Source organism: Phaenicophaeus curvirostris, chromosome 21 (genome assembly GCF_032191515.1).
Source record: "Phaenicophaeus curvirostris isolate KB17595 chromosome 21, BPBGC_Pcur_1.0, whole genome shotgun sequence".
Taxonomy (NCBI): domain Eukaryota; kingdom Metazoa; phylum Chordata; class Aves; order Cuculiformes; family Cuculidae; genus Phaenicophaeus; species Phaenicophaeus curvirostris.
This window is the reverse complement of record NC_091412.1, coordinates 2,094,963-2,120,457: the sequence shown is the minus strand read 5'-3', so window position 1 is coordinate 2,120,457 and position 25,495 is coordinate 2,094,963. Positions and strand designations below refer to the sequence as shown.

The following is a 25,495-nucleotide window of genomic DNA, read 5'->3' as shown; positions in this document are numbered from 1 at the left end:
GCAACATGCGCTTGCAGTCCAAGCAGCCAACTGTATCCTGGGCTGCATCAAAAGAAGTGTGGCCAGCAGCTCGAGGGAGGGGATTCTGCCCCTCTGTTCCTCTCTTGTGAGACCTCACCTGGAGGATTGTGTCCAGTTCTGGAATCCTCAACATAAGAAGGATATGGAACTGTTGGAATGGTTCCAGAGGAGGCTACAAGGATGATCAGAGGGCTGGAGCATCTCTCATACGAGGACAGGCTGAGAGCGTTGCAGTTGTTCAGCCTGGAGAAGAAGGTTGGATGGAGCCTCGGGCAGCCTGATCCAGTGGGAGGTGTCCCTGCCCATGGCAGGGGCGTTGGAATTAGATGATCATTTTCTGTGATTCTATGTACAGATTGTCATGCCAAGCACCAGGGCAGAGACAAAGCAGGAGCCGGGGCTGCCAGGGCACTGTCCCAGCACGACTCACAAGGCCATAACAGCAGCGCTGAGTAATTTGGGTGTTGACAATGCTGGCAGTCAGACTAGGAACACTCCTGCGAATAATACGGCCCCTAATCTCTTCCTCTGCGATAAGAGGGCACGCAGCGGGCTCTGTTTTCCCTGAGCAGTCTAGCAGAAGGGCAAGCAGGCAGAAATCCAAATGTCAAGAGCGTATTCTCGTCTGGAGGGTTCCAGTACCACATCAAGGGCTGGCAACATACACCAGAGCCAAGTAGCATCCATGAACCCCCTGTGAGGGATCCAGCCCCGATCTCTGCAACAGCCACAGCACAGGAACTGCACGTGTGGGAGGGACAAAGCAGCAGCTTTGGGAGAAACTAATTTGCCTTCTTTCTAAAAGAGAGTCTTGCTCAAAAATAATAGGATGGAACAGTGGGATATAAAGACTGCAGGAATTCATGGTGACTTCAAAGACAACACTCAGTACCTTTCTTACATACAAAACGATGGCTTAGGGCATTCTGTTTGCGTCTGTTTTTCAAACTGTGGATTTATCTTATGCAGTGGAAGCAGAGGAACAGACACTTTATGTTTAATAATACAACTTCTGCCAGAACACGTAAGACTAAAGGCTATTTTTTTTCCCTTGCAGTGAATCGCGGTGTGTGGGGGAGTGGGCTTGGTTTATGAACAATTGTTCACAAAGGCTTGGAGTGATAGGATGAGGGACAATGGGTATAAACTGGAGAGTGGCAGGTTAAGACTAGACATAAGGAGGAATTTCTTCACTATGAGTGGTGAGCACTGGAACCGGTTGCCCAGAGCAATGGTGGCTGCCCCATCCCTGGAGGGGTTCAAGGACAGGTTGGATGGGGCTTGGGCAGCCCAGGTGTCCCTGCCCATGGCAGGGGAGTTGGAACTAGATAGGCTTTAAGGTCCCTTCCAATCCAAACTATTCTATGTAAAGAAAGAAAGAACAATCAATTCTGTAAAGAAGAGCCAGTGTTTTGCTCCTCAAATGAATCCCAGAAGACAAAGATTAGGAAAAATGGCTAGTTAGTCACTTTATAAACAAAAAAAAAAGATGCATCAGCTCTTCTCTGACCCCTTTTCTCATCAGTGCTTCAGGAATTCACCTTGTTCAATGTGCCTTGTCTTCCCAATATGAGATCATGATACCAAAGTGGTGGGGATCCTTTCGACCTTGCTCAACTCTTGCAGTTCCTGAGTTGAACACATCTATACGACAGCTGCAAACTTTTCCGTCATCTCAAGAGTTGATAACAAGAGCTGGGCATGAGACCTCGAGCTTAACAGATACAATTTCCAGCAGAGTTGAGGACCTTGGCAAAATTTTTTGGTGTATTGGGGTGGTTTTTGTCCAAGGTTGTAGTTTGGGTCCAGAATTAGTTCTGATGCAAATCCAGGAGGAATTTACAGGTCTGGCTATTTTGATCTTGTCTCTCTTGTGATTTCTAAAACATTGGGGTTTGGATTCCATACACAATCCAGCTTTATGAACATTTTTCTCCTTTTTTTTTCTTGGCTGAAATAATGCTACTTCCACTCCTGGCACCTGTATACTGACCAGCCACAGATATTAATCCCTGAACTACTTCAGCCCGAATTTCTTAAACTGAAAATCAACTCCGAAAAGATCAGTTACATCAGTCCAGTTCCAGTGTTCCTCTTCTCGCAACCACAAGACTAAGCCCAGTGCAGAGAGAGCAACGAGAACCTCAGCACAAATTTGTCTTCCTAACCTAGAAAATGTTTATAGCAGGTAACTGGTCCCTTCCTAAAACTGCTTCCCCCTTTGGGCTCTGATCGCAGCTGCTTTTGCAGAATGTGATTAAGTTCAATTTAAAACAAACAAACAAACAAACAAAGCAAAACCAAAAAGAAAAGCAAAACACCCTTCCTCTTCATTTTAGATGGGAAATGCTCTTCTGGAAAGGATGCTTCCTGGCCAAATATAAACCAGAACAATTTACTGAGTTAAAGGCTTCTACACTTGGCCGCATGCACCTTTCTTTAGGAAAGCAAGGCAGATATGTGACTGCCCCTGCCCACTTCAGCTGGAAATTCTCTTTTATTAGAAACTACAGAGTATGTGTGTGGGCAGGAGGGAGCAGGGCAGAGAGGTTTTGTCCCTGGGTGCCATTCTTCAGGCGTGACCGCAATGCTGCAGTCTCTGGAACGCAGCTGGATGGAAAGGATGAGGAATGTCCCTGCCTCCCTTGGGGAAATCAGCCTGGTGATGCCAGAAGCTGTGATTTGTCTCTTCAGGAATGTTGCCACCTGCAGCAATTAAACCTGCTCTAGAATATGATTTAAACAAGAGGATATTTTTCCCCAGAAACTGCCAGATCATTGTTTCCTACAAGTACCTCTGACAGGCAAGAAAATGAATGCAGTGAGGAGTCCTCAAAACGGGGTCCTGTGGCTGTCCTGGGAGCGGGTGAGGGATGCTGTGCATAGCTTGACAACTCCATCATCAGCTCCCCAGACAGATCCATCAAATAGTGTTAAAGGAGGTGGAAACACGTCCAACCTCTATGCTATCATCCACTCTCCCTGCCTTTGTCAGAGGAAACAAATTGCCTGTGTAAAACCACTGGTGGATTAATTTTGTCATTCTATGTACCACAAGCAGACTTCCCAACAAACTCCAGTGTTTCTCTTGCATATCAGAAGACAAGAGAACTATCATAGAGCCATGGCTACTTTTTCCAAGTAATTTTTAAAAGCCTTTTGAAGTTTCTTTAGGATCTCCCTCCACACAAAACTCTAATGTCAACAGAAACTCTTGCTTAGATATGCTTCACCTGTTATTTTTAATAAAACACAGAATCAGTAAGGTTGGAAAAGACCTCTAAGATCAAGTCCAGCCGTCAGCCCAACACCACTGTGACTGCTAAACCATGCCCTGAAGTGCCACATCTACGTGTTTTTTAACCCCTCCAGGGAAGAAGACTCCACCACTGCCCTGGGCAGGCTCTGCCAGGGCTTCACCACTGCTTCAGTAAAGACACCTTTCCTGATATCCAATCTAAACCTCCTCCTGATGCAACTTGAGACCATTTCCTCTCAACCTATCCCTTGTTACTTGGGAGAAGAGACCAGCGCCCACCTCATCACAACCTCCTTTCAGGGAGCTGTAAAGAGCGATGAGGTCTCCCCTCAGCCTCCTCTTCTCCAGGCTGAACAACTCCAGGTCCCTCAGCTTCTCCCAGAACCCCTGGGCTCCAGCCCTTTCCCCAGCTCCATTTCCTTCTCTGGATGTGCTCCAGCTGCTCAAAGTCCTTCTTGTAACGAGAGACTCAAAATTGAACACAGGATTTGAGGTGTGGTCTCATGATCAAGGAGTAAAAGCTTTCACGGTTAGGAAAACAGTTAGACAGATCACTCCCAAAAGTTCAGACTACGCAACATGCTCTGTGTTAAGTTCACACAAACCCTTAAGCACACATTGTTCCCCTTGAGCACACTGTGATGGGAAGAGGTTTTTAGGAATGTCTTGTCCATCTCTTCAGGACATCCTACAAAGTGCTTTTCCAAAGACCTTACCTGCTCAGTGATGAAGGAGCTTGAAAAAGTGACCGCTGACCAAAAGAAGATCCCACAGCTGAGGATGATCTTTCTGTTGAAACGGTCACCAAGGTAACCAAAGATGGGCGCCGCGACCATGAAGCTACAGATGAAAACTGCAAAGGAGACAAAAAGGAAAGAATCATTTAATAAACACCAGGCCAAGAACATGAAAACTAATTTTCTGCAAGCCAAATCCTCTAGAGAGCAGTTCCATTTAATTAGACATTCTGCAGCCCGGCCTCAGAGTTGCGCAGGCTGATGGGCTTTCAGAAGTCAGCGTTTCCTTAATCAAACAGACTTTTCATTCCCAAAGAAACTTCAGACCAGTGAACTCTTCTTACAACTGAAAGCACCAGCCGCTCACAGTCCACTGAGAGCTCAACACCCGGGAATGGGCAAAACCAGGACAGAATACATTAAAAGCTTCTGTCTAAATGTCCCTGAGGAGCTGAAGGGGAGATTGGAAGGAGGGTCAAGCAAACAGAAAGCAAGCCAAGGGCTCCTTGTTGGCTCTTGCAGCAGAAACCAGAAAGAAATAGGCAACACAAACTGGTTCTTTCACTCTTCCTAGCAGTAAGGCTGGAGCACGAAGACAGGCTGAGAGAGCTGGGCTTGTTTAGACTGGAGAAGACAAGGCTCTGAGGAGATGTTAAAGTAACCTTCCAGTACGTGAAGGGGCTATGAGAAAGCTGGGGAGGGACTGTTCACAAAGGCTTGGAGTGATACGATGAGGGCAATGGGTATAAACTGGAGAGGGGCAGATTTAGACTAGACACAAGGAGGAACTTCTTCACTATGACAGTGGGGAGGCACTGGAACAGGTTGCCCAGAGAAGTGGTGGCTGCCCCATCCCTGGAGGTGTTCAGGGCCAGGTTGGATGGGGCTTAGAGCAACCTGATCCAGTGGGAGGTGACACTGCCCATGGCAGGGGGTTGGAACTAGATGATCTTTAAGGTCCCTTCCAACTCAAACTATTCTATGATTCTATGATTCTATGATTCTATGATTCTATGATTCTATGATTCTAGTTTAGGGCAAAGACTGAAGACAACCAATTAACACTCCATCATCCTACGGGCACCAGCCCTGTAGTTAGACAGAATGCTCCCATCTCCTCATGAGACCCTCTCACCAGCACTGAACTTGTACTTAAATCCATCACGGAGCAACGATTTTGCTAAAAGAGAAAGTTTTAAGCTACAAAGCCCTACCAAACAGGTCAGGAATGTCGTCATCTGAAAGACTCTTCCATTTGCTTCGCCCCAAAACCCCCACAGCCTTAACTCAAAAGCTTCTACCATGCAGTAATGAGGCTCTTGACAGAATAACCTCTGCAAAATCACCTCGACTTCAGGGTTTGTTCCCCCTGTCCAGTTCAAAACAGCCTGGCCAGTGGCACGACTGCCAGCACTGTATTCATGATTAACGTGGAACTTGGCAGAAACTGCCAAGTTTTAAGCTGATTTATACCTGGTTTTCATCTGCCCACATGAGAGATTTGGATGAGAGCAACTACATTGATTTTAGTACCGAGCACTATGGTTGACTTTGAGTGTTCAGCAAACCCAGAAGGGTTTGGGTGGGACACTAAAATACTTGGAGATCCTCTTTAGTCAGAGTTACGACTCTCATCAATTATTGGGGAGTTCTTGGAAGGCAAGGTGGGCTTTTGGCATTGACTAACTGCATCCACCTACTTTTAATTGTATAAAAGGGCGGGGGGAGGGATAGAATAGGATAAAAAAAAGTAAGAGTAGAGGACACACGCCCCTTTGTTTGGAATGCATGTATAAAATTAAAGTGGTTAAGAGCCAAATTATGAATATTTCATGGATGATGATATATGACAGCTCAAAAACGTGCAGAATCCTGAACTATGAAATGATCTAAACGTCTCTTCCTTTTTAATATATTAAGATGTCAAAGCTGCTTCATAAATGATGCATAGCTACTTGCATCTATATTTCGCGAGCCGTATGACTGTGAATGCCAGTTTTGCACAGGGAATCGTTGATAGGAATTACAGATTTACTCTTTTTACAATTAAAGTGCAATAAATGGAGATAGTGCAGAAATTTTAAGCCACAAAAAGAAGCACATACAACATTATATCACAAATAACAGCCCAAGAACCCCACTGTTCTGCTGACCAGGTGCCCTGGCTCACTGCAGGACAGGGACTGCTTGAGGAAAAGTTTTATTTTCTACCCAGGGACACTTTGTGGTGCTCACCTTCCCTACATACAGCCCCTGAGCTGCACATCCCTGAAGCCCTCGATCTCCAGTGGACTTGGCCCTAGAAAAGCAGAAGTGGCTTTCAAATCTCTGCTCTGCAAGGGTACATCTACACTGGCCTCAGTCCAACAAGGCACTTAAGCACATGCTTATATTAAGCACTTTAGAGTCATCAATTCCATGATTAAGTGCTTTGCTGAATTAACACCAAAGTGCTCAGCACCTCGCAAAGCTGGTGCGGCAACCTGGCAGGAAGCATATGGGATTGTTTATCGGGAATGAGAAGCAGAAAATGACTATGACTCGTCCAGAGCAGTGTGCCCTTTGCAATTTGACCTTACCCTTGGAAGAGAACTGAAATTCATTAATCTCCGAATCAGATATTCTGCCATGTTTATGATGTATGAAGACATCAAGGTAAAAAAAGCTTCTAAGGGCAAGTTAGAAATACCCAAGCCAGCACCTCATCATTTCGGTATATGGAAAACCAGGCTTTGAGATAAGCAGCACCTCCAAAATTCACATTAATCAGTGGGATTATTAGCTTCATATTATTAACTAGAAGATAAATGCAAAGTCCAAAGCACAAACCTCCTCTTTCCAATGGAACAAACCAAACAAAAGATCACCCAGTGCTTATCCAACAACACAGATCCTGTTGTTCCCCAAATCCCTTTGGAGAATTTATTTTTGGATGATTCTGAATGGAGCTGTGAGCTTTGTCATTGATAAGCAGCTGACTTGACAGCTCCACAAGGTGTAAAACGAAAGGACAACAGAACCTAATAAATAACAGGCAATGGAACACAGCTGTCATAATAATAAATGCAATTTATATCAGGGTATTTATGACCCAAATATGCATCACAGCATTGATTGACTCAAATAAACGTGGGATATGATGTCTGCGTGGTCTGTCAAAAGGATCTGCCTGTTATGGCTATTTCCCATGAACCAATTTTTGCGATTACTCTTGCCAATGACAGACGAGGCTCCTGGAGAACGGGCTGGGTTGGTGGAACAGAGGTGAATGAATCTGGAGTAGGTTAGCAGTTGAGATGGAAACCTGAGTTACTCTAGTCCAGAAGCGGATCCAATCTCAGGAGAGATCTGATCCAGAAGACAGATAACATTCAGTTGGAGAGAGGGGGGCATTGGAAAAATGATTAATTTGTAGAGAAAGCTGGCTGCAGGGTATGGCAGAGGGATGCATCCCAGTAAAGGAGTCTGGCAATTGGACCAGCCTCTCCATCTCTGGCTTCTCTCCCCTCTTTGATAGCATTTCTGCTCCTTGCACTCACCCACTCCCCATTTAATATCCCAGTGACACCACAGCAGCCGCAGCTTTGGCTCAGCCCACTGCCATAAATCTTCTCTATTAGGAGAGAGCTGTGACAGGGGCTGGCATTTCATTTGCCTCCTCACAATCAGCAGCTCCTCTTTCCATATTCACTTAAAGTCAGCTCAGAATGTTACCAATTCTGGAGAGTGCAAAGCAGGGCAAAGTTAGAAATCCTTCAGGATTTGGGATGAGATACTGAAAAAGTAGTGATCACATTTGGTATCAGACACGGTGGAGCAACATAGAATCACAGAATGGTATAGGTTGGAAAGGACCTTAAAGCCCATCCACTTACACTCCCCTGCCTTGGGTAGGGACACCTCCTACTGGATCAGGGGCTCCAAGCCCCATCCAACCTGGCCTTGAACACCTCCAGGGATGGGGCAGCCACCACTGCTCTGGGCAACCCTCACAGCAAAACATTTCTTCCTAGGATCTCATCTCAATCTTCCTTTTTTCAGCCCCAAACTGTTCCCTGTTCCCTGCCCTCCCTGATCCAGAGCCCCTCCCCAGCTTTCCTGGAGCCCCTTTCAGTGCTGGAAGCTGCTCTAAGGTCTCCCCACAGTCTTCTCTTCTCCAGGCTGAACAACCCCAACTCTCTCAGTCTGGCCTCATACAGCAGGTTCTCCAGCTCTCGGATCATCTCCATGGTCTCCTCTGGACTTGCTCCAACAGCTCCATGTCCTCCCTGTGCTGAGGACTCCAGAACTGGACGCAGGGCTCCAGGTAAGATCTCACAAGAGGAGCAGAGGGGCAGAATCCCCTCCATTGCCTGCTGGTCCTTCTGCTTTGGATGCAGCCCAGGACACGGTTGGTTTCTGGGCTTCAAGCTCACATTGCTGGCTTGTGGACCTTCTCATCCACCATGTATGCCATACACCTGATTTCTGTTGGTAAACAATCTCCAGCAGTGCCAGCAGTGGTGGCTCAGTCCTAGCACTGGGTGGAGCAGAGATATATTTCTGCAGAAGCAAATTATCATGTGAGTAAAGGATGAATAAACAGACACATCATGAATGCCACCCCGGGAGGGAGGTTCTGTTAAGTATAGGTATTTTCTAAAGGAGATCACATTTGTCTTCATACCTCCCTTTGTGGCTTTACTGGCTGTGGAGAGAATGCAGGAGGAGTATAATTGCCCAAAACAGGATGGCTCAGTGTCTATTTCTGCCTCTGAATGCCTGTCCCACCCTGTACAGGTGCACAAGCACCTACCCAGCCACCACTGCCCAGCTTTTTCTGTGGGTGGCTGGAATTACAAAAATGCTTTGCATAAAAAAAAGCATGAAAATCTTAGTTTTCCTAGCCAAACACACACCAGAGGTGAAGAGCATCCTCCCAAGCCTCTAATGCCTACTTTCTGGACTGTAGCTCCAGTCAGCTTTCAGGGATCAGGGCCAGGGAGCTGCCCTTCAGCCCACACTTTCCCCTCTCAAGAGCTGCCTGTGTGCCCAGGGGGAAAGTAAAACCCCAGACAATGGAAGCAAAGGAGATGAGGGGAGAGGAAGGAACCGTAGACTTTATATTTAACAGTCATAAAAAACCTCCTGCCTACTGGAATTAGACCTCACTGTTGCTATTTTTCTCATTCTTCTTCTCTCCAAACAAAAATTTACCAGGTTGACTCTACAACTGTGCCCTGAAATGGCTCTGACCCACCAGTTTCTCACCCTGTGATTTCAAAGTCACTGTTGCCTGTGCCTCACTTGCTCTTTTCTTACACGGACTGAGCAGTCCTTTGGATCTTGGACTCACAGAACAGTTTGGGTTGGAAAGCACCTTAAAGATCATCCAGTTCCAACTCCCCTGCCATGGGCAGGGACACCTCCCACTAGATCAGGCTCCCAAGGTCCATACAACCTGGCCTTGGACACCTCCAGGGATGAGAGAGGGGGGTTCTCCTGCCAGTGGATCATCAAGAAGGCATCAAGGCACTGACAGAGGCACACACAGAGGCTGCGTTTCCCCAGTCGCTGAAAGGCTGAAAGGATCAGAAAAGCACCTCCAAGATAAGTTCTCCTCTTTGCGTTTTGACTTTAAGCACACAGGGTTTATTTTTCCTATCAGGAATAATGCTAGAAAGGTTTGGATTCAGGTAAAAATAGCTCACTCTCTCTAGGCAGGGAAGCCCAACAAGAAAAAAAAAACAGTGGCTATCTTTGAGCTCTGAGTCAGCACGAAACCACACACGCACACGTCTAATTGAGCGCTGACAGGGTGTTTGGCTCTGGGGAAGGCAAACCCAGGCAGCCTCTGCCTCAAGGGACCGGCAATCCACTTAGACACAGCGAAGAACTGTGCGCTGTGAGGTTGTTCCTATTTTCCCAACAAAAAATTTCCAAACAATGACAACACCTAAACACCCAGATTCTCTCGATGGGATAATTTATGGGTGTGTACCAGGTCAATCCTGCTCTTTCTGTGTGAGATACGGCCCTGCTTGGGTTTGTTTGAGCCACTTCATTACCTCCAGGTATTTTTATATATAGAATCATAGAATCATAGAATCACCAGGTTGGAAAAGACCCATCATATCATATATATATACATATATATACATATATAGTGACCTTGCAGTACCTGAAGGGGCTACAAGAAAGCTGGGGAGAGACTGTTCACAAAGGCTTGTGGTGATAGGACAAGGGGCAATGCAGATAAACTGGAGATGGGCAGATTTAGACTAGACATAAGGAGGAATTTCTTCACCATGAGGGTCGGGAGGCACTGGAACAGCTTGTTCAGGGAGGTTGTGGCTGCCCCATCCCTGGAGGTGTTCAGGGCCAGGTTGGATGGGGCTTGGAGCCCCTGATCCAGTTGGAGGTGTCCCTGCCCATGGTAAGGGTGGAACTAGATGATTTAAGGTCCCTTCCAACCCAAACTATTCTATGATTCTACAATTTTCAGTCATGAATGCATGTGTTTCTCAATCTGCTGATGGGACCAGCTGCCATCTACCTGCACTGGTGAATAGAGACTCTCCCGACAGCCCAGCCAGCCCCTCAGTTTCACAGACATGTTTTTGCAATGCTTCTTGGTTTTATTTTCATTTTGATTATAGCTTTGTGCTCTGATAATACTACTCAGCACATACACGGCACATTTAATCACAGCGAGGGTTGGGATAATTTAGAAAGGAAGTTAAACATCATTAATCAGGGCTAAGGAAACTAAGACATGGGAAAATGACCTGCTGCGGATGGACTACAGAAAGCTTGAACCCATGCAGCTCTTACAGCTTCAGCAGCAACATGTTTACAGGACCGTATCTATGCTAAAGGTATTTTTGAAGGTTTGCAATCACATTTAAAAGTGACTTCTTTTCTGACAGCACCATGCAAGCCAAGTAAAAACCAAGACCCTTTCATGCTATTTAACAGTGAGCCTGAAAGTTCAGACACAACATGGTGATGTGTTTAGCCTGGAGAAAAGGAGGCTGAGGGGCGACCTCATCACTGACTACAACTGCCTGGAAGGAAGTTGTGGAGAGGTGGGTGCTGGTCTCATAGACCAAAGATGAGAGGGAATGGCCTCAAGTTGCACCAGAAGAGGTTCAGATTGGATATTAGGAAAAATTTCTTCACTAAAACAGCTCTCAGGCACTGGCAGAGGCTGCTTAGGGAGGTGGTGGAGGCCCTGTCCCTGGAGGTGCTTAAAAGACACGCATATGAAGTGCTTGAAGATAAGATTTAGTAGAGGTCAGGTATGGTTGGGCTTGATGACCTCTAAGGTCTTTTCCTAGTGATTCTATGATTCTCCGTGACCAAAGGAAAAGCAGTATCTGACTATGGGGCAATCCAAGGCCCTGGGAAATGCTAGCAATGCAATTTAAAACATTCACCCTTTGATGGAGATGAATCCTTACAATATAATTGTGACCTGCTGGTCACACTTCTTCAGACGCACTATGTACTACAGGTTCACTGTTCCAGCACTCTCCACATGGGCTTTGTTTCACTTCACTGCTAATTCAACAGCCAACAGATGGATCATGTTAGTGCCTTTTGCCAAGTGCAAAACACAAGATCACTGGGTTCCAGACTACCATGCAGACTAAAAGTTTGTGACAAGTGTAAGGAGCTATGAAACGCACCATCAGTTCCGTATGTCATACAAAGCTGTCGTATCCCAACAGCATCGAACATGCGAGTATTGAAAGAAAAAAGGCTTGAGGAGACCTCAAATCCATTAGACTTAAGTCTACAAATGCTTGGTTTGGATGCGACCTGAAATGTGCTCCCAGACCACAGCACGGGATGAAAGAGAGATATTAATAAATGCCTCATTCTTGCATAATTGTGTCCTCAGCATAATGAGAAAAGCAATGCTTTAAAAGGCGTGGACCTAATTACACACACTGCGCTTCTCTGGTATCTCTCTTTTCAGCAGGACACTAGATTACATTTCCCTCACTGCAGATGCCACTCATCAGTATTCAAGCTCCAATCTTGTTTTCTCCGCAGGGAGCATGTTGCACCATGAGGTGCCGGTGTTTTCCTCAGAGCAAACTGATATCAAACATCAACAACATGTTTAGGATGACCACGTGCACACACAGCTCGAAGCACATTTGTGGTGGGAAGGCAGCTGCGGTGCGATCCCACTCTATTCCGTTTGCTGTGACAGGGTCAGAACCCAGTTACAAAAACACATTTAGGAAGACAGACGGCCTGAACACAGCTTTCCTGGCAACTTCATGGTTTACTCAACATCATGCAAGACGCAGCCCCGCAGAGAATGCAGTACTGGTAATTCCACCTCTTTACCTCACTGAACAAACAAGATTCTTCCAAGAGTTATCCCAGCAAAGGATATCCTGACAGCTCCGCTTTGTTCACCTTAGCCAACAAGAATAATTGCTTCAGCAGGAACTGATGGGAAGTCCACTCCTTGAGAACAAAAAATCAGAGAAGACAAGCCAGAAAACCAGTCCAATAACACACTAAAGCCACCTGAGCTTTAAGAGGAACTGTGCTGGGCAAAGAGAAACCACTGTGGTCAAGCAAGAGTAATTTCTGACCAAACTGCAATAGATAGAACGACATTGATCCATAAGAGTGGCAAGTATGGGATACTGTGGATGTGAGGTTCCACTCACTGTGTGCAGTGCTGCACAGGGATGGAGAAATATTCTGCAGTCCCAAAAGCCTAGGCAGCAGCTACAAGTAATAACTCTAACAAAAATGAAGGGAAAAAAGGAAACAACCCTTACACGTGAGGCCCACAGAGCAGCACTAGGGTCCAACAGAGCCTCTGATCCAGTGGGAGGTGTCCATGCCCATGGCAGTGGGGTTAGAACTGTATGGCCTTTAAGGTCCCTTCCAACCTAAACTGTTCTATGACTCTATGATCAGGTACAATGCACTGCAGAGAACATCAACCCTGCTGTAACACACACTGCCTCCCACATAAACTTAAAGGAAAGATGAACAATGTCTCCAGCCCGCCTTCTATAGACCTAACCCAGTATGTCTCTACAAACCAACCACTCTCTGGTCCTCACTTCTATGTTCCATAGCATTCCAGCAGTACCCAGAAACCTGTAATGATGCTCCTCTCACTTAGACCTCACAAATCACAGAATGGTCTGGGTTGGAAGGGACCTCAAAGTCCATCCAGTCTCAACCCCTGCCATGGGCAGGGACACCTCCCACTGCTCTGGGCACATATTTCTATTATGTCTCAAAGTTTGCAATCAGTCTTGGTTTCCTGATTCAGGCAATCTGCACTGTAAAGGCAAGGAAAAATGTCTTTGAATTAAAAGCCAAGATCTAAATCAGCACTCTGTTTTTTCATTTTTTTTAATTAACTTCCAATATTATGTCAATTGAAGATACACTTAAAGATTCAGCTGTTCATATCTTGCTTATTGCTAAAGCAATTAAGTAGGTTATTCACAGTTATTATTTCACAACCATTTTCCACATCCACTGAGGTCCAGTTCTGTCAAGCTGAACTTCAGAATTTTTTATGTAAGTGTACAGTAGAAAAGCTGGCATTTTACTGCGCTGTTCAGCTTCTCTGGATGACCAGTAAATTTACTCAGAGCAAGAGCTAACTCGCTACAAGATTAGATTTTGAACACCTGTACACAGAAAACATAATTTTAAAAAGCAAAGAGGAAACACTCAAACCCACATTCTGCTTTTCACTTTGGGAATTACAGTGATTGCATTACCATTGTTTTACAGGAATTTAAGCAACCCGAACATAGAGTCATAGAATAATTTGGGTTGGAAGGGACTTTAAAGCCCAGCCAGTCCCACCCCTGCCATGAGCAGGGATAACTCCCACTGGATCAGGGGCTCCAAGCCCCATCCAACCTGGCCTTGAACCCCTCCAGGGATGGGGCAGCCACATCTTCCCTGGGAAACCTGGGCCAGGGCCTCCCCACCCTCATTATGAACAAATTCCTCCTTACATCTAGTCTAACTCTGCCCCTCTCCAGTTCATACCCATTTCCCCTCATCCTATCACTTCAAGCCTTTGTGAACAGTCCCTCCCCAGCTTTCTTGTAGCCCCTTCAGGTACTGGAAGGTTGCTTTAAGGTCTCCTCAGAGCCTTCTCTTCTCCAGGCTGAACAACCCCAACTCTCTCAGCCCCCATGAACATCTTCTGCAATGAATCAGAATTGTTTGGCTGTAAAAGACCTTTGAGATCAAGTCCAATTGTATCTGCTCACTACTAAACCAGATCCCTGAGCACCTCATCTACCCATCTTCTAAATCCCTTCAAGGATGTTGACTCCACCACTTCCCTGGGAAGGCCATGCAGCGCCTGAGAACCCTTTCGCTGAAGAAATTCTTCCTATAAATAAATAATGTATTTGCTAGCAGAATGTCTTTTGTGGCTACACAGCATATTTGATTAGGGGATTAAAATTTACCCATGGGAACATTTGAGGAGGAGCAGACACCACCCCTCCCTGTCAACTGAAAAAGTAATCATCTTCACATCTGGGTCAGTTCCTCAATCTGCTTTGTGGCGGCCAAAAAGAGGGGCAGGAATAGGTGGCTGTGGCAGAGTTTGCTTTCCATGGCAGTGCCATACAAAAGGCACACAAATTATTCCCCAAGAGAGCATGAGATTGCTGACAATTAGCAGCAGAACCCAGAAAATTAGCTTTTCTGCCACTATTTAAACCCTGCTTTTGCATTTCTCACCACTGGGAAACGAATGATTAAATAAGTCAAGGCCACTTCTGTTCTATGGCCACTTTGAGTTGTTTTTCTGCAAAATGCTTTTAGCGTGGTTTGATTTAGACTCCAAATCATAGTTGATGGAAGGACTCGCACTTGATTCTGTGGGTATTAGAGCTGAGTTTTTGTTTAGCTAGAACTGCTTATGAGTCCACAACAGCAGCAGAGACCAGAGCTGCTTTACCAGTAAACACCTTTTAGTACTTACGAGTTTACTGCAACCCTGTAACATGAAGTACAGAGAGCATCAAAAAGAATTGTCAAAAGCACAAAACAGGTCCTTTCACAGCAAAACATTAAACATACTGGGAAAGGAACAGCTGATGTGGGATATAGAAGAGGTCTTGAACCACAGGTAGCACTGAAAAAGGGAAAACTGAATCACCTCTTCTCTTAGAAGACTGACCAGTTGGGATCAAAAAAGATTGGCAGCTGCAAAATTCAAATTAAAGGAGGTATTTCATGTACAAAACCTAGCTAAACACTTAGATTTTGCCTCAGTAGGCTATGGAGCTCAGGGTTTATCTTATTTCAAACCATGATAGAACTAAATCCTGGAAGAATTCTAATTTAAGGACTGCTAAAGAATCATAGAATCACCACGTTGGAAGAGACCCACCGGATCATCGAGTCCAACCATTCCCATCAATCACTAAACCATGTCCCTCAGCTCCTCATCCACCTGTCCCTTAAACCCCTCCAGGGAAGGTGACCCAACCCCCTCCCTGGGCAGCCTCTGCCAGTGCCCAGTGACCCTTTCTGTGAAAAATTTTTTCCTAATGTCCAGCCTAAACCTTGCAGTCCATCCAAGAGCTTCAATCACAAACAAACCTCCAGCAGGGAGGAGGGCAGCTCTCATCAGCAGGAGCAACCGCACCCATGGCTAAGGGCTAGAGAAGAGTTTTGAGAAAAGCACTTCAGTAACCATAAACCCAAAAGATCTTTGTTTTATTCCCTTCCCCTACTCGAGCTCTTCCTTTTTCCACCGCAGTGATGATGTTAGACACACACTACACCCACCTTCATGGTAACCTTTGGAAAAAAAGGGGAGATTTGAAAGAGCAAGTCAGCCTCCCCCTTGAGCCCGTGCTAGAGCTCGTGTGGTGCCTGGAGAGCAAAACCAGGGCAACTGTTGAGGACTGAAAACTGACCTCATGCCTTTTCTGACCAGGTCCCTTCTCCAAGGTCCAGCAGGGCAAATCCAAACAGGAAGGCACGAACAAACTGGTTTCCTTAGGGCAGGAACAGTTCCATGCTCCTTTGGCTACAAAGCCTTTTCTAGCACAGCGTGCACTTAAACACACCAAGAAATAACAGCCTAAAGCTGATAATGCAGAGTAATCTAAATCCCTTGATCCCCGAAATCTGCATTGAGTACCATGAATTAGATTTAACTGGCAATAAAATACTTTCAATCTGTTATTCTTTTAATACAATGATACGTCACTTGTATTTGGTGTAACGGGAAATAAAGTTCCTTGTTTCCAATTTGAAACAGAAGGGGAAGGCAGTAGAGGGGAGATTGAGATGAGATCTTAGGGAGAGGAGGCCCTGGCCCAGGTTGCCCAGAGCAGTGGTGGCTGCCCCATCCCTGGAGGGGTTCAAGGCCAGGCTGGATGGGGCTTGGAGCCCCTGATCCAGTGGGAGGTGTCCCTGCCCATGGCAGGGGTGGGACTGGATGGGCTTTGAGTTCCCTTCCAACCCAAACCATTCTATGATCCTAAAATGAGGTTTACCATCCTTCTTTACAACTGCAACATCAATCCTGCATCCTACCTCAACTAACACTTTAATTTCAAATAATTAACTACTGCACAATAGGATTTGTTCTGTCTCAAAGAGAAAATAATCTCAAAACCTACATCCTGCAGCAGTAGAGAACAGAGAGGAGAGAGGAGACTCTCTAAGAGTATGGTGTTCTACTAATACATTCTTTGCTACATGTAATTTTCTGATAGCAGCAGCTTCCTAAGAAAAACATCAGGATAGGATGTGCTTCTCCTTCTTTTTAGGGTGGAGCCAAGAGCTTCTTTTTGAGGCTCTGGAGGAGTCCAGAGAAAAGCAACAAAGCTGGTGAGGGGTCTGGAGAACAAGAGGAGCGGCTGAGAGAGCTGGGGGTGTTTAGCCTGGAGAAGAGGAGGCTGAGGGGAGACCTCATTGCTCTCTACAACTCCCTGAAAGGAGGTTGTGGAGAGGAGGGAGCTGGGCTCTTCTCCCCAGTGACAGGGGACAGGACGAGAGGGAATGGCCTCACGCTCCACCAGGGGAGGTTTAGGTTGGACATCAGGAAAAGATTACAGCTCCACTGCAGGGTGAGGGAAAGCATGCAAACACAGGGCAAAGGACAGGGAAGGCTTTGAGCTCAATGAGAGACCTCCAGATCCTGCTTCGGTGTCACTGCCAAAGAGCAGGAGCTGAGCTCCAGTGCCAGGACTGGGAAGGACAAGGACTTGTATTCACAATGTTCATCCAGGTGCAAATAAAAGTGTGTCAGGGCTTGGCAGAAAAATTGTTACCTTTCTGGTCAAGCCACACATCTTCAAGATGCTTTCAGAAGATCAACAAAACAGCATCTTTTAAAATCAATAAAACCTCAATAACTAAGAAAATTATCAATCCGAAGGGAAAAACCGACGATTTTTCTCTCTGTATTATAGCCAACCTTCTTCAAAGTGGTCAGTTCAGCTCCTTCTAAACTTCTGTGCAGACTGACACCCTGGGCTTCTGCTGCCTGCCTCGTGTCCTCCGGAGGAAGGCAAACATTTGTCAGATTAAACTGATTTTAAGGGATTAAAATATATTGCCTCTCATCACACGAACTACAAGAGGACATGTGAGATATTTGATTTTTACTCACTTGCTCTAAGATGCAGGCAGCACCAGGAACAGAAGTCACCGTGGATTGGAAAAATGCTAAAATCCACAGAAAATATGGATGTAAACGCAGTTGTGAGTAATTGCTTTAGTTTGATGCTAATCCAGCAGCCTGGCATCTTTTCATTTTCTTGAAAGTTTTCCCTCCCAAATTCCCCAGTCCTGGGGACCCGAATGCTTGATATAGAAAGGCTCCCACTTATTTGTGGAGGAAGCACATAAATTTCGAAACGCTGCCCACCAAACCCTTATTTCTAAAAAGCCGCTCGCTGCTCACCGAGGGAATTACAGTATTTTGTCCTGCTCATTTGCCCACTTTTTTTTCTCAGTTGCCTGTAAAATTTTTAAAAGAGTGTTTCACGCAGTGACGGTTCTTGCTGTATAAGCTGCCACCCGTCAGGAGCTGGACCAAACCCACACTAATTTTACAGCAGAAATTTCCGTAGTGCTGGCTGGGTTTCAATCCAAAGCAGCAACATAGAAGAGAGAGAAGCCTCTCCCGATGGAATCTCAGTTTCTTCTTAACAGCAGTGTCCGTGTTTCTGCCTGAGGCATTGGCAGGTTATAAATAATAACAGGTCCCCCAAGAAAAGATCTTTCATGTAACCGCAGGAGACCACTTCATAAGAACAGGAGAACAATGGCAACAGATCAGAAGACCATGTTGTCTTGCATCCTGTCTGGGACAGTGACAGCAATCAGATCCTTCCGAGGAAAGTACACAGAATTCCTACCCAGACAGCTGAATTACTCAGAGGCTGCCCTAAGCCCTCCCAAGCACTTTAATGTGTTATTCACATAAAGATCTGGTCTTTTAAAATCTGACCACGACAACAACCCTTGTGGCATTCATTTCCACAAGGTAACTATTTACTGATAAGCTTTTGAACAGTTTCCAGCAAAGTGAGCTGCCCTGATTGTTTCTGCGTTATGAGGAAACCAGAAGAAATCCCCACACCCCATCTTTTCAATACGCTCATTACTTTATGGGCTTTTACAGCACCCCTCCTTAATTTTAAGAACGAGCAAAATAATAATACAGGATATTGTAAAAATAATCCTATAAAAAGGAAGCAAAGGGTGTTCGTGTGCAGACAGAATGGGAGTCCAAGCAGGGGCACTGGACCAGACACATTGGCCAAGAGTGGTAAAGTGCTGTCTAGTTTCATTATGAGTCACGAAGTCTCTAAAAGGCAAGAAAGGAACTGGTGGTGCTCTCACTTACCCTGTACCCTGAACTGATTCCTATTTATCACCCCAGTCATCACCCTTGCACAGTCACAGACACAAACAATTCACCGGTAGATGCAAAGGCCAGGAAAGAAAACACTGATCCACTCACCTGGGCTGATGAGCAGCACAGTGAGGAGAAGGGAGGAGTCCGGGTGAGGAGGCCCTGGCCCAGGTTGCCCAGAGCAGGGGTGGCTGCCCCATCCCTGGAGGGATTCAAGGCCAGGTTGGATGGGGCTTGGAGCCCCTGATCCAGTGGGAGGTGTCCCTGCGCATGGCAAGGGGGTAGGAACTGGATGGGCTTTGAGATCCCTTCCAACCCAAACTACCCTATTATGCTATTTACCTTTGGCAGAAGACAAGCTCTAGTCACAGAATCACAGAATCACAGAATAACCAGGTTGGAAGAGACCCACCGGATCATCGAGTCCAACCATTCCTATCAAACACTAAACCATATCCCTCAGCACCTCATCCACCCGTGCCTTAAACACCTCCAGGGAAGGTGAATCAACCCCCTCCCTGGGCAGCCTCTGCCAGTGCCCAATGACCCTTTCTGTAAAGAATTTTTTCCTAACGTCCAGCCTGAACCTCCCCTGGCAGAACTTGAGGCCATTCCCTCTCGTCCTGTCCCCTGTCACTTGGGAGAAGAGGCCAGCACCCTCCTCTCTACAACCACCTTTCAGGTAGTTGTAGAGAGCAATGAGGTCTCCCCTCAGCCTCCTCTTCTCCAGGCTAAACAACCCCAGCTCTCTCAGCCATTCCTCATAAGGCCTGTTCTCCAGCCCTTTCACCAGCTTTGTTGCTCTTCTCTGGACTCGTTCCAGAGTCCCTCTAGTGCTACTTTCCCTTACTGTTCAAGTACATCAAGTCACTCCACCTTGTAGGGATGGGCATCTAAATTTCCAGAGATGGGCTTTCCAGGCATCCACCAAACCCCATCATCCTAACAAGATGCACAAGTGAGCCAGAGGCATTAGGAACATCATTTCACACCCAGAACACCTTCAACTCCCAAGGTTTTGTGTGTCCAGCACACTTTAGAGAGGTTTCACCATCACTCAGGAGGAGCCAGTGATCTGAGCACAGGACGGGGTTTGTAAACACCTCTTACTTCATATTGAATTCTACACGATGCCCAGCAGCACCCACACAACTCTGCCAGGGTGCACAGCCACATGTGTGTCCATCTACTTCTTCAAATTCCAGCAACGTTTCAACCGGCTTTTATACCGCAAATTAAACACAAAGAACCATCACTACCGACCGCTATTCGCAATCACGTATTGAGTTGTAGGAGAAGAGAGCTGAGCAAACAGCAGGCCACAAATAAACACTTACAATGACAAGCAGTCTCATCCTACAATGAAGAGGGATCACAGAACATGTAAGAAGTTGCTCTCACAAGTCTAAGTGGCTAGTGCTATTCAACAGAAATTGTTTGTTGATTCAATTTTGCTGGCAGAATTTAGAAATGCTCTTGCCTCTTCCTGTTATAAATGGCAATTCAGTCAAAGAGCAAGTGTTTCAGGGTGGTCTTCAAAAAGGGATAAAGTCTTTTAAGGAAATTGTTGAAATACTGACTTATCCCAGTGTTTAATTTGCCGTGGTTTGTAAAAGGAAAAGGATCATAACTACACTGGAGGATGAATCAGGTCTCTGTCTGTCTTAGAGTTGTTATTTTTAAGATGATCACCCTCATGAGTTTCCAGTGTCATCCCTGACTCGCAGAAATACTTTAATACCGAGCTGAGGTGCTGCTCCGGGAATGAGCTTTGCAAATAAACTTGCATCTGTGGATAAACGAACACATCCTCTGCAAAAGATTCCAGGGATAACAAAGTTTCAATAGCCATGGGGCAGAACCAGATCCTGTATTAAATAATCCCTCATTTTAATTCTTCTGATGAGTACCTTTCAGGTAGAATGAGCGCTATGGAACACAACATACGGCAATGTGCAAGGTTTGCAAATGCAATGCCTTCAGGCATCATCAATTACCTTAATGGAAAAGAGGAAAGACAATATCTGATGAATCCAGGCATCGTTAACGTATTTGAAAAGCCCATTTCATTCAGGACTAAATATACAGAAGGTGAGACTGATGACTGACCAGTGGCCCATCTAAAAATCAGATTGCGTTCAGTGTCTGTTCCATTCCCTTCCCTAAAGACCACGGCAACGTAAACCTCCTGAGAAGCCAGCTTTGTTATTAGAGAGAATCGGAGCTGTTCAGCCTGAAGAAGAGAAGGCTCCAGGGAGACCTTAGAGCAGCTTCCAGGGCTGAAAGGGACTCCAGGAAAGCTGGGGAGGGGCTGTTATTTAGGGAAGGTAGGGAGAGGATGAGGGGGAACGGTTTTGAGCTGCAAGAGGGGAGATTGAGATGAGATCTTAGGCAGAAACGTTTTGCTGTGAGGGTGGGGAGGCCCTGGCCCAGGCTGCCCAGAGCAGTGGGGGCTGCCCCATCCCTGGAGGGGTTCAAGGCCAGGTTGGATGGGGCTTGGAGCCCCTGATCCAGTGGGAGGTGTCCCTGCCCATGGCAGGGGGTGGGACTGGATGGGCTTTGAGTTCCCTTCCAACCAAAACCAATCCATGATTCTATGATTAGCAGTCCCATACAGCTGAAAACTGAACCTTAGGGGAAAACTTCTCATGGTGTTACCAGCAGTTTATCTGCCTGCGATTGGATAAGAGAGTCTAGTTTCTGGACTACGAATCCATAAGGATTCAATAAGGTTCAATAAGAACAAGCAAGAAAAACTTACTTGTCTTTTATAAGCAATGCAAGCATTTTCTCAGCTCAGTGTGTCATATATTGTATTGTCCAAGTCATTAAGAGGTATAACATTAGCAGCTGGTAGGAATATCTCACCAGGGAGCTTTTAGTGAAAATTCAACATCCATTGTATAATATCCTGTATTATTATCCCTGCTGCCATTAAACATCCATAGTGAGAACAAGGGTTACTTTGGACAACTTGCTATTCAGGAAAATCTCTTCTCTCTCCCCATTTTTTCCAAGTGATATTTTCATCTAATATTTTGTCCTTGTCTTGTCACCGTCCTTCCAAAATATGAGCCATTTTATATCATACTTGCTAATAATTTGCCATGGTATGACATCCATGGGTTTTCAAAGCAGTTAGCACACAGCACGATGGCTACGTTAGCAAGAAAGCTGGACATAACTGAAGGCTCTGGATGGGTTAAGAAGAACTGAAACCACCTGCGCCTCTTGGCTGGTGATGCCCGTGGATGGAGTCAGGGTACCACACAGACCCAAACCACAGCAGAGCATAACAACCTCAACCATCAGCAGGTTAAATACACATTTCTGGACCTGGTCTCACTGGTCTCGTGAGGAAACTGGAAGGTTGGGTTTCTAAAGCAGGCAGTACTCTGCTTCACATCACATCCCCAAACCAGAACGTCCCTCGTGAACCCCAAGGAGACGGCACTGGAGGCAGAGCACGGCACCAATCTGCTGGATCCCACTCCTGGTTGTATCTGCGTCTAAAACCTCTGTCCCTTGACTGTTACTTTGTCAACAATAAACCTCAAGAACATTCAGCGTAACAGGTGTTTTGATGGATCGCAACAGATACTGGAGGAACGAGACATCCTGAAGAAGTGAGTTTCTTTATAAGAAGATCCCATCATATTTTAAAGGACAGAAAAAAGACAAGCCTTAGAGATAGATCCTCCTTCTAGACCCAGGTGACTGAGGAAAAGCAACCACTTGGCTGGTGATGGTTTTAGCATGGTGAGTGCTCAGCAGCACCTCAGATTTACACATTCCAGTAGGGCTCCTGTGAACCCCTCCTTGGGGGCATCACATGGGCAGCATTTGGATGGTGGAAGCTATCAAAACCAGAAGAGACGGGTGATGACAGGACTAAACTAGCAAAAATTATGAGACATTTTCATCTTCCTGTTCTGCAATTTTACCTTCAAGAAGATTGATGAAGGAGGTGGATTTATCTTGTCAAACACTCGCATGGATCTCACCATTATAACTATTTACATCAGCTCTTCTGAACTAATATCTATTATTAGTATCAGGTTTTTAAAGGTTTCTCAACTCAATTGCTGATTTTGAGCTTGCAATTTACCTCAGAAGCATTTCTGCTGGTGCAATTTGTGCCATGACTACTTTGATTTGCAGGCACAATTAGTAAGTTAAGCATTTATAACTCTTAAACTATACCTGTAAAATGAAAGCTGCTTTTAGAAACAGCCCATACACTCAAAATTGAATGCAACTCAGTTTAACAACACATGGATCTCGAAAACATTCTGCACATTCCACAGTAAGCAAAAAAAAAACCCCTTACATTTCTTTTTTTGGTGGCAAAGTTATTCTTTAACCAACCCATCTTTCTTACCTGACTCATTCTAGTCATAAAGGCTCGAATGAAATAGCACCTTTCTTTGTCAGGCTTTGTCCATGATTTCTAGTGCTCAAAAGGCGTGGCCAAGGGCACTCAGGCACTTTTCTTGTTATTTATATTGCTGGGTAGGATGGACAAAACCACAAGATGCTGAATATCCAAGCACAGAGCCCAACAGCATCCGTGTGGTGACCAAGACCACTCGCATCCCAGGGTGGGTAGAGGCAAGGATAAAACCAGTAACTGTGAATAAGGCAGAATTGAAACCAAAGAATTCTGAGCATATTTCAAACATCTTTGAAGGAAAACAAAACAAAGTAAACCTACCCCTCCCAAGGAAAATACTAGTCAGACAAATGCTATCCGGAAGATTTCACTTGGCCAAACCTCTTCACAAGGTCAGTTTGAAGGGTTTCATCGCAGAGTGGATGATTGTCTTGCCTCTACACTCGGATGATGGAGAGAGAAGCAAGGGAAAATGAAAGCGACAGTTACATGAAAGACCCAGAGGAGAGAGAACCTTGGCCAGTGCCACCAGAAATCAAAGCTCATACTGTTTTACATGTACTGCCTCTCTAATTTGCTGCCAAGTCTACCCCGACAGTAATTTCATAGAATCATAGAATAACCAGGTTGGAAGAGACCCACCGGATTATCGAGTCCAACCATTCCTATTTATTGCAACCATCCCTTTCCAATCAGTGTAGCTCCAAGTAAGCAAGTTATTTTAACTTCTTAGTTCTTTAAGGCAACTTTTTGCAAGAAAGGCATATTCCTATTAATATTCTCGCTTCAACACTACTGTCCCCCAAGAGAAGACATTAGAGTTGTGTCTCCAATTCAGCTCATCTACAAAGAGCGAGAACGATGCAGGAGAATACATACAATAAATCTTGCTTCTGTAAACATCAGTGGATGAAAAGGCTGGAAGGAGGAAATGGTTAAAATGGTCCAAATGTTTAATTAAGAATAACCTGATGTATAACTGAGTAGGGGAATAAAAGAGGTTAGAACTGAACTTCCCCTGGAAACATCTTCCCCACTGAAACCCAAAGCATTTCCCTGCTTCCAGCAAAGAACACAAGGATGTGTGCAACCCCCTCCTCCTCCTCTTCATCCCATCAAACAACTGTTTGGGTTTCATCTGAAATTTGACAGTTAAAAACCTAATCCACACTCAGTCATTTGACGGAAAGTTGACAACAACTGAAGAATTTTCAGCCCAAAATGTCTATGTGCATTTACATTTTTTGTGAGAACTAACATTGAGCTGGTAATGGACCGTGGTCCATATTTCCCCTCCAAAACCAGGTTCTGTGCATAATCTAAGCAGAAAATCAGCCTTTGCTCTATAATGTTGCATCATCATACAGAAAAAATCCAGGCATATGTGCGCATACTGGGGTAAGGGGAGTGCACTGGGAGATTTCTTTTGAGTTGGTGCAACAATACATCATTCATGCAATTCAGACTTACTTGTGCAAATTGGAATCTAGTTCTGCAGGCTGGTAACACAACCGAATACCGCAAGGAATGCTCCCTTTTTATGTAATTAATGGCTTGGAATTCATTTTCAAAGCCAGGTATATGTGTCTACAAATGAGTCACTCCTACTCAGGTGAGTGTGGGTCCATACGTGGGAACCACTGCAGCCTCACTGAAATGCAGTTGCTTCTGCCTGGACAAGCCAACCCATTTCAGCAGCTTGGTTAAAGGCTATGGCTCCCAAAATTGTGAACCACAAGGTAACAGCAAGTCCTTTGCAGCCAGCCACACAGAAATGTGACTTTTATAATGGTCTGATGGTAAATCACTATAAAATTTGATGGTAAGGTAGCAGAGTGGTCTGGTACACAGCCCAAAGGGTCTGAGAAGCACCAGTTTGGGGGAAAAGCCATCTTGAACTCAAGATGGGATGTCAGAGAAGCAAAATCAGAGAATCATAGAATGGTTTGGGTTGGAAGGGACCTCAAAGCCCAGCCAATCCCACCCCTGCCATGGGCAGAGACACCTCCCACTGCATCAGGGGCTCCAAGCCCCATCCAACCTGGCCTTGAACCCCTCCAGGGATGGGGCAGCCACCACTGCTCTGGGCAACCTGGGCCAGGGCCTCCCCACCCTCACAGAAAAACATTTCTCCCTAAGATCTTCTCTCAGTCTCCCCTCTTGTAGGTCAAAACTGCTTCCCCTGCTCCTCTCCCTGCCCT

The 25,495-nt window shown here is 45.6% G+C and overlaps 1 protein-coding gene across 6 annotated transcripts in view; it reads right to left on the bottom strand.

Moving 5' to 3' along the window:
• LOC138729592 (sphingosine-1-phosphate transporter SPNS2-like) overlaps nt 1-25,495 on the bottom strand; it is a 208,105-nt gene that overhangs the window by 83,433 nt on the left and 99,177 nt on the right. For all 6 annotated transcript variants that reach the window (XR_011338912.1, XR_011338911.1, XM_069873951.1 and 3 more), the window contains exon 3: nt 3,997-4,133. Coding sequence is in view for 4 of the 6 variants with exons in the window: in XM_069873950.1 (XP_069730051.1) it covers nt 3,997-4,133 (137 nt within the window). In the remaining 2 variants the exon portion in view is untranslated. The remainder of the gene's footprint in view (nt 1-3,996; nt 4,134-25,495) is intronic.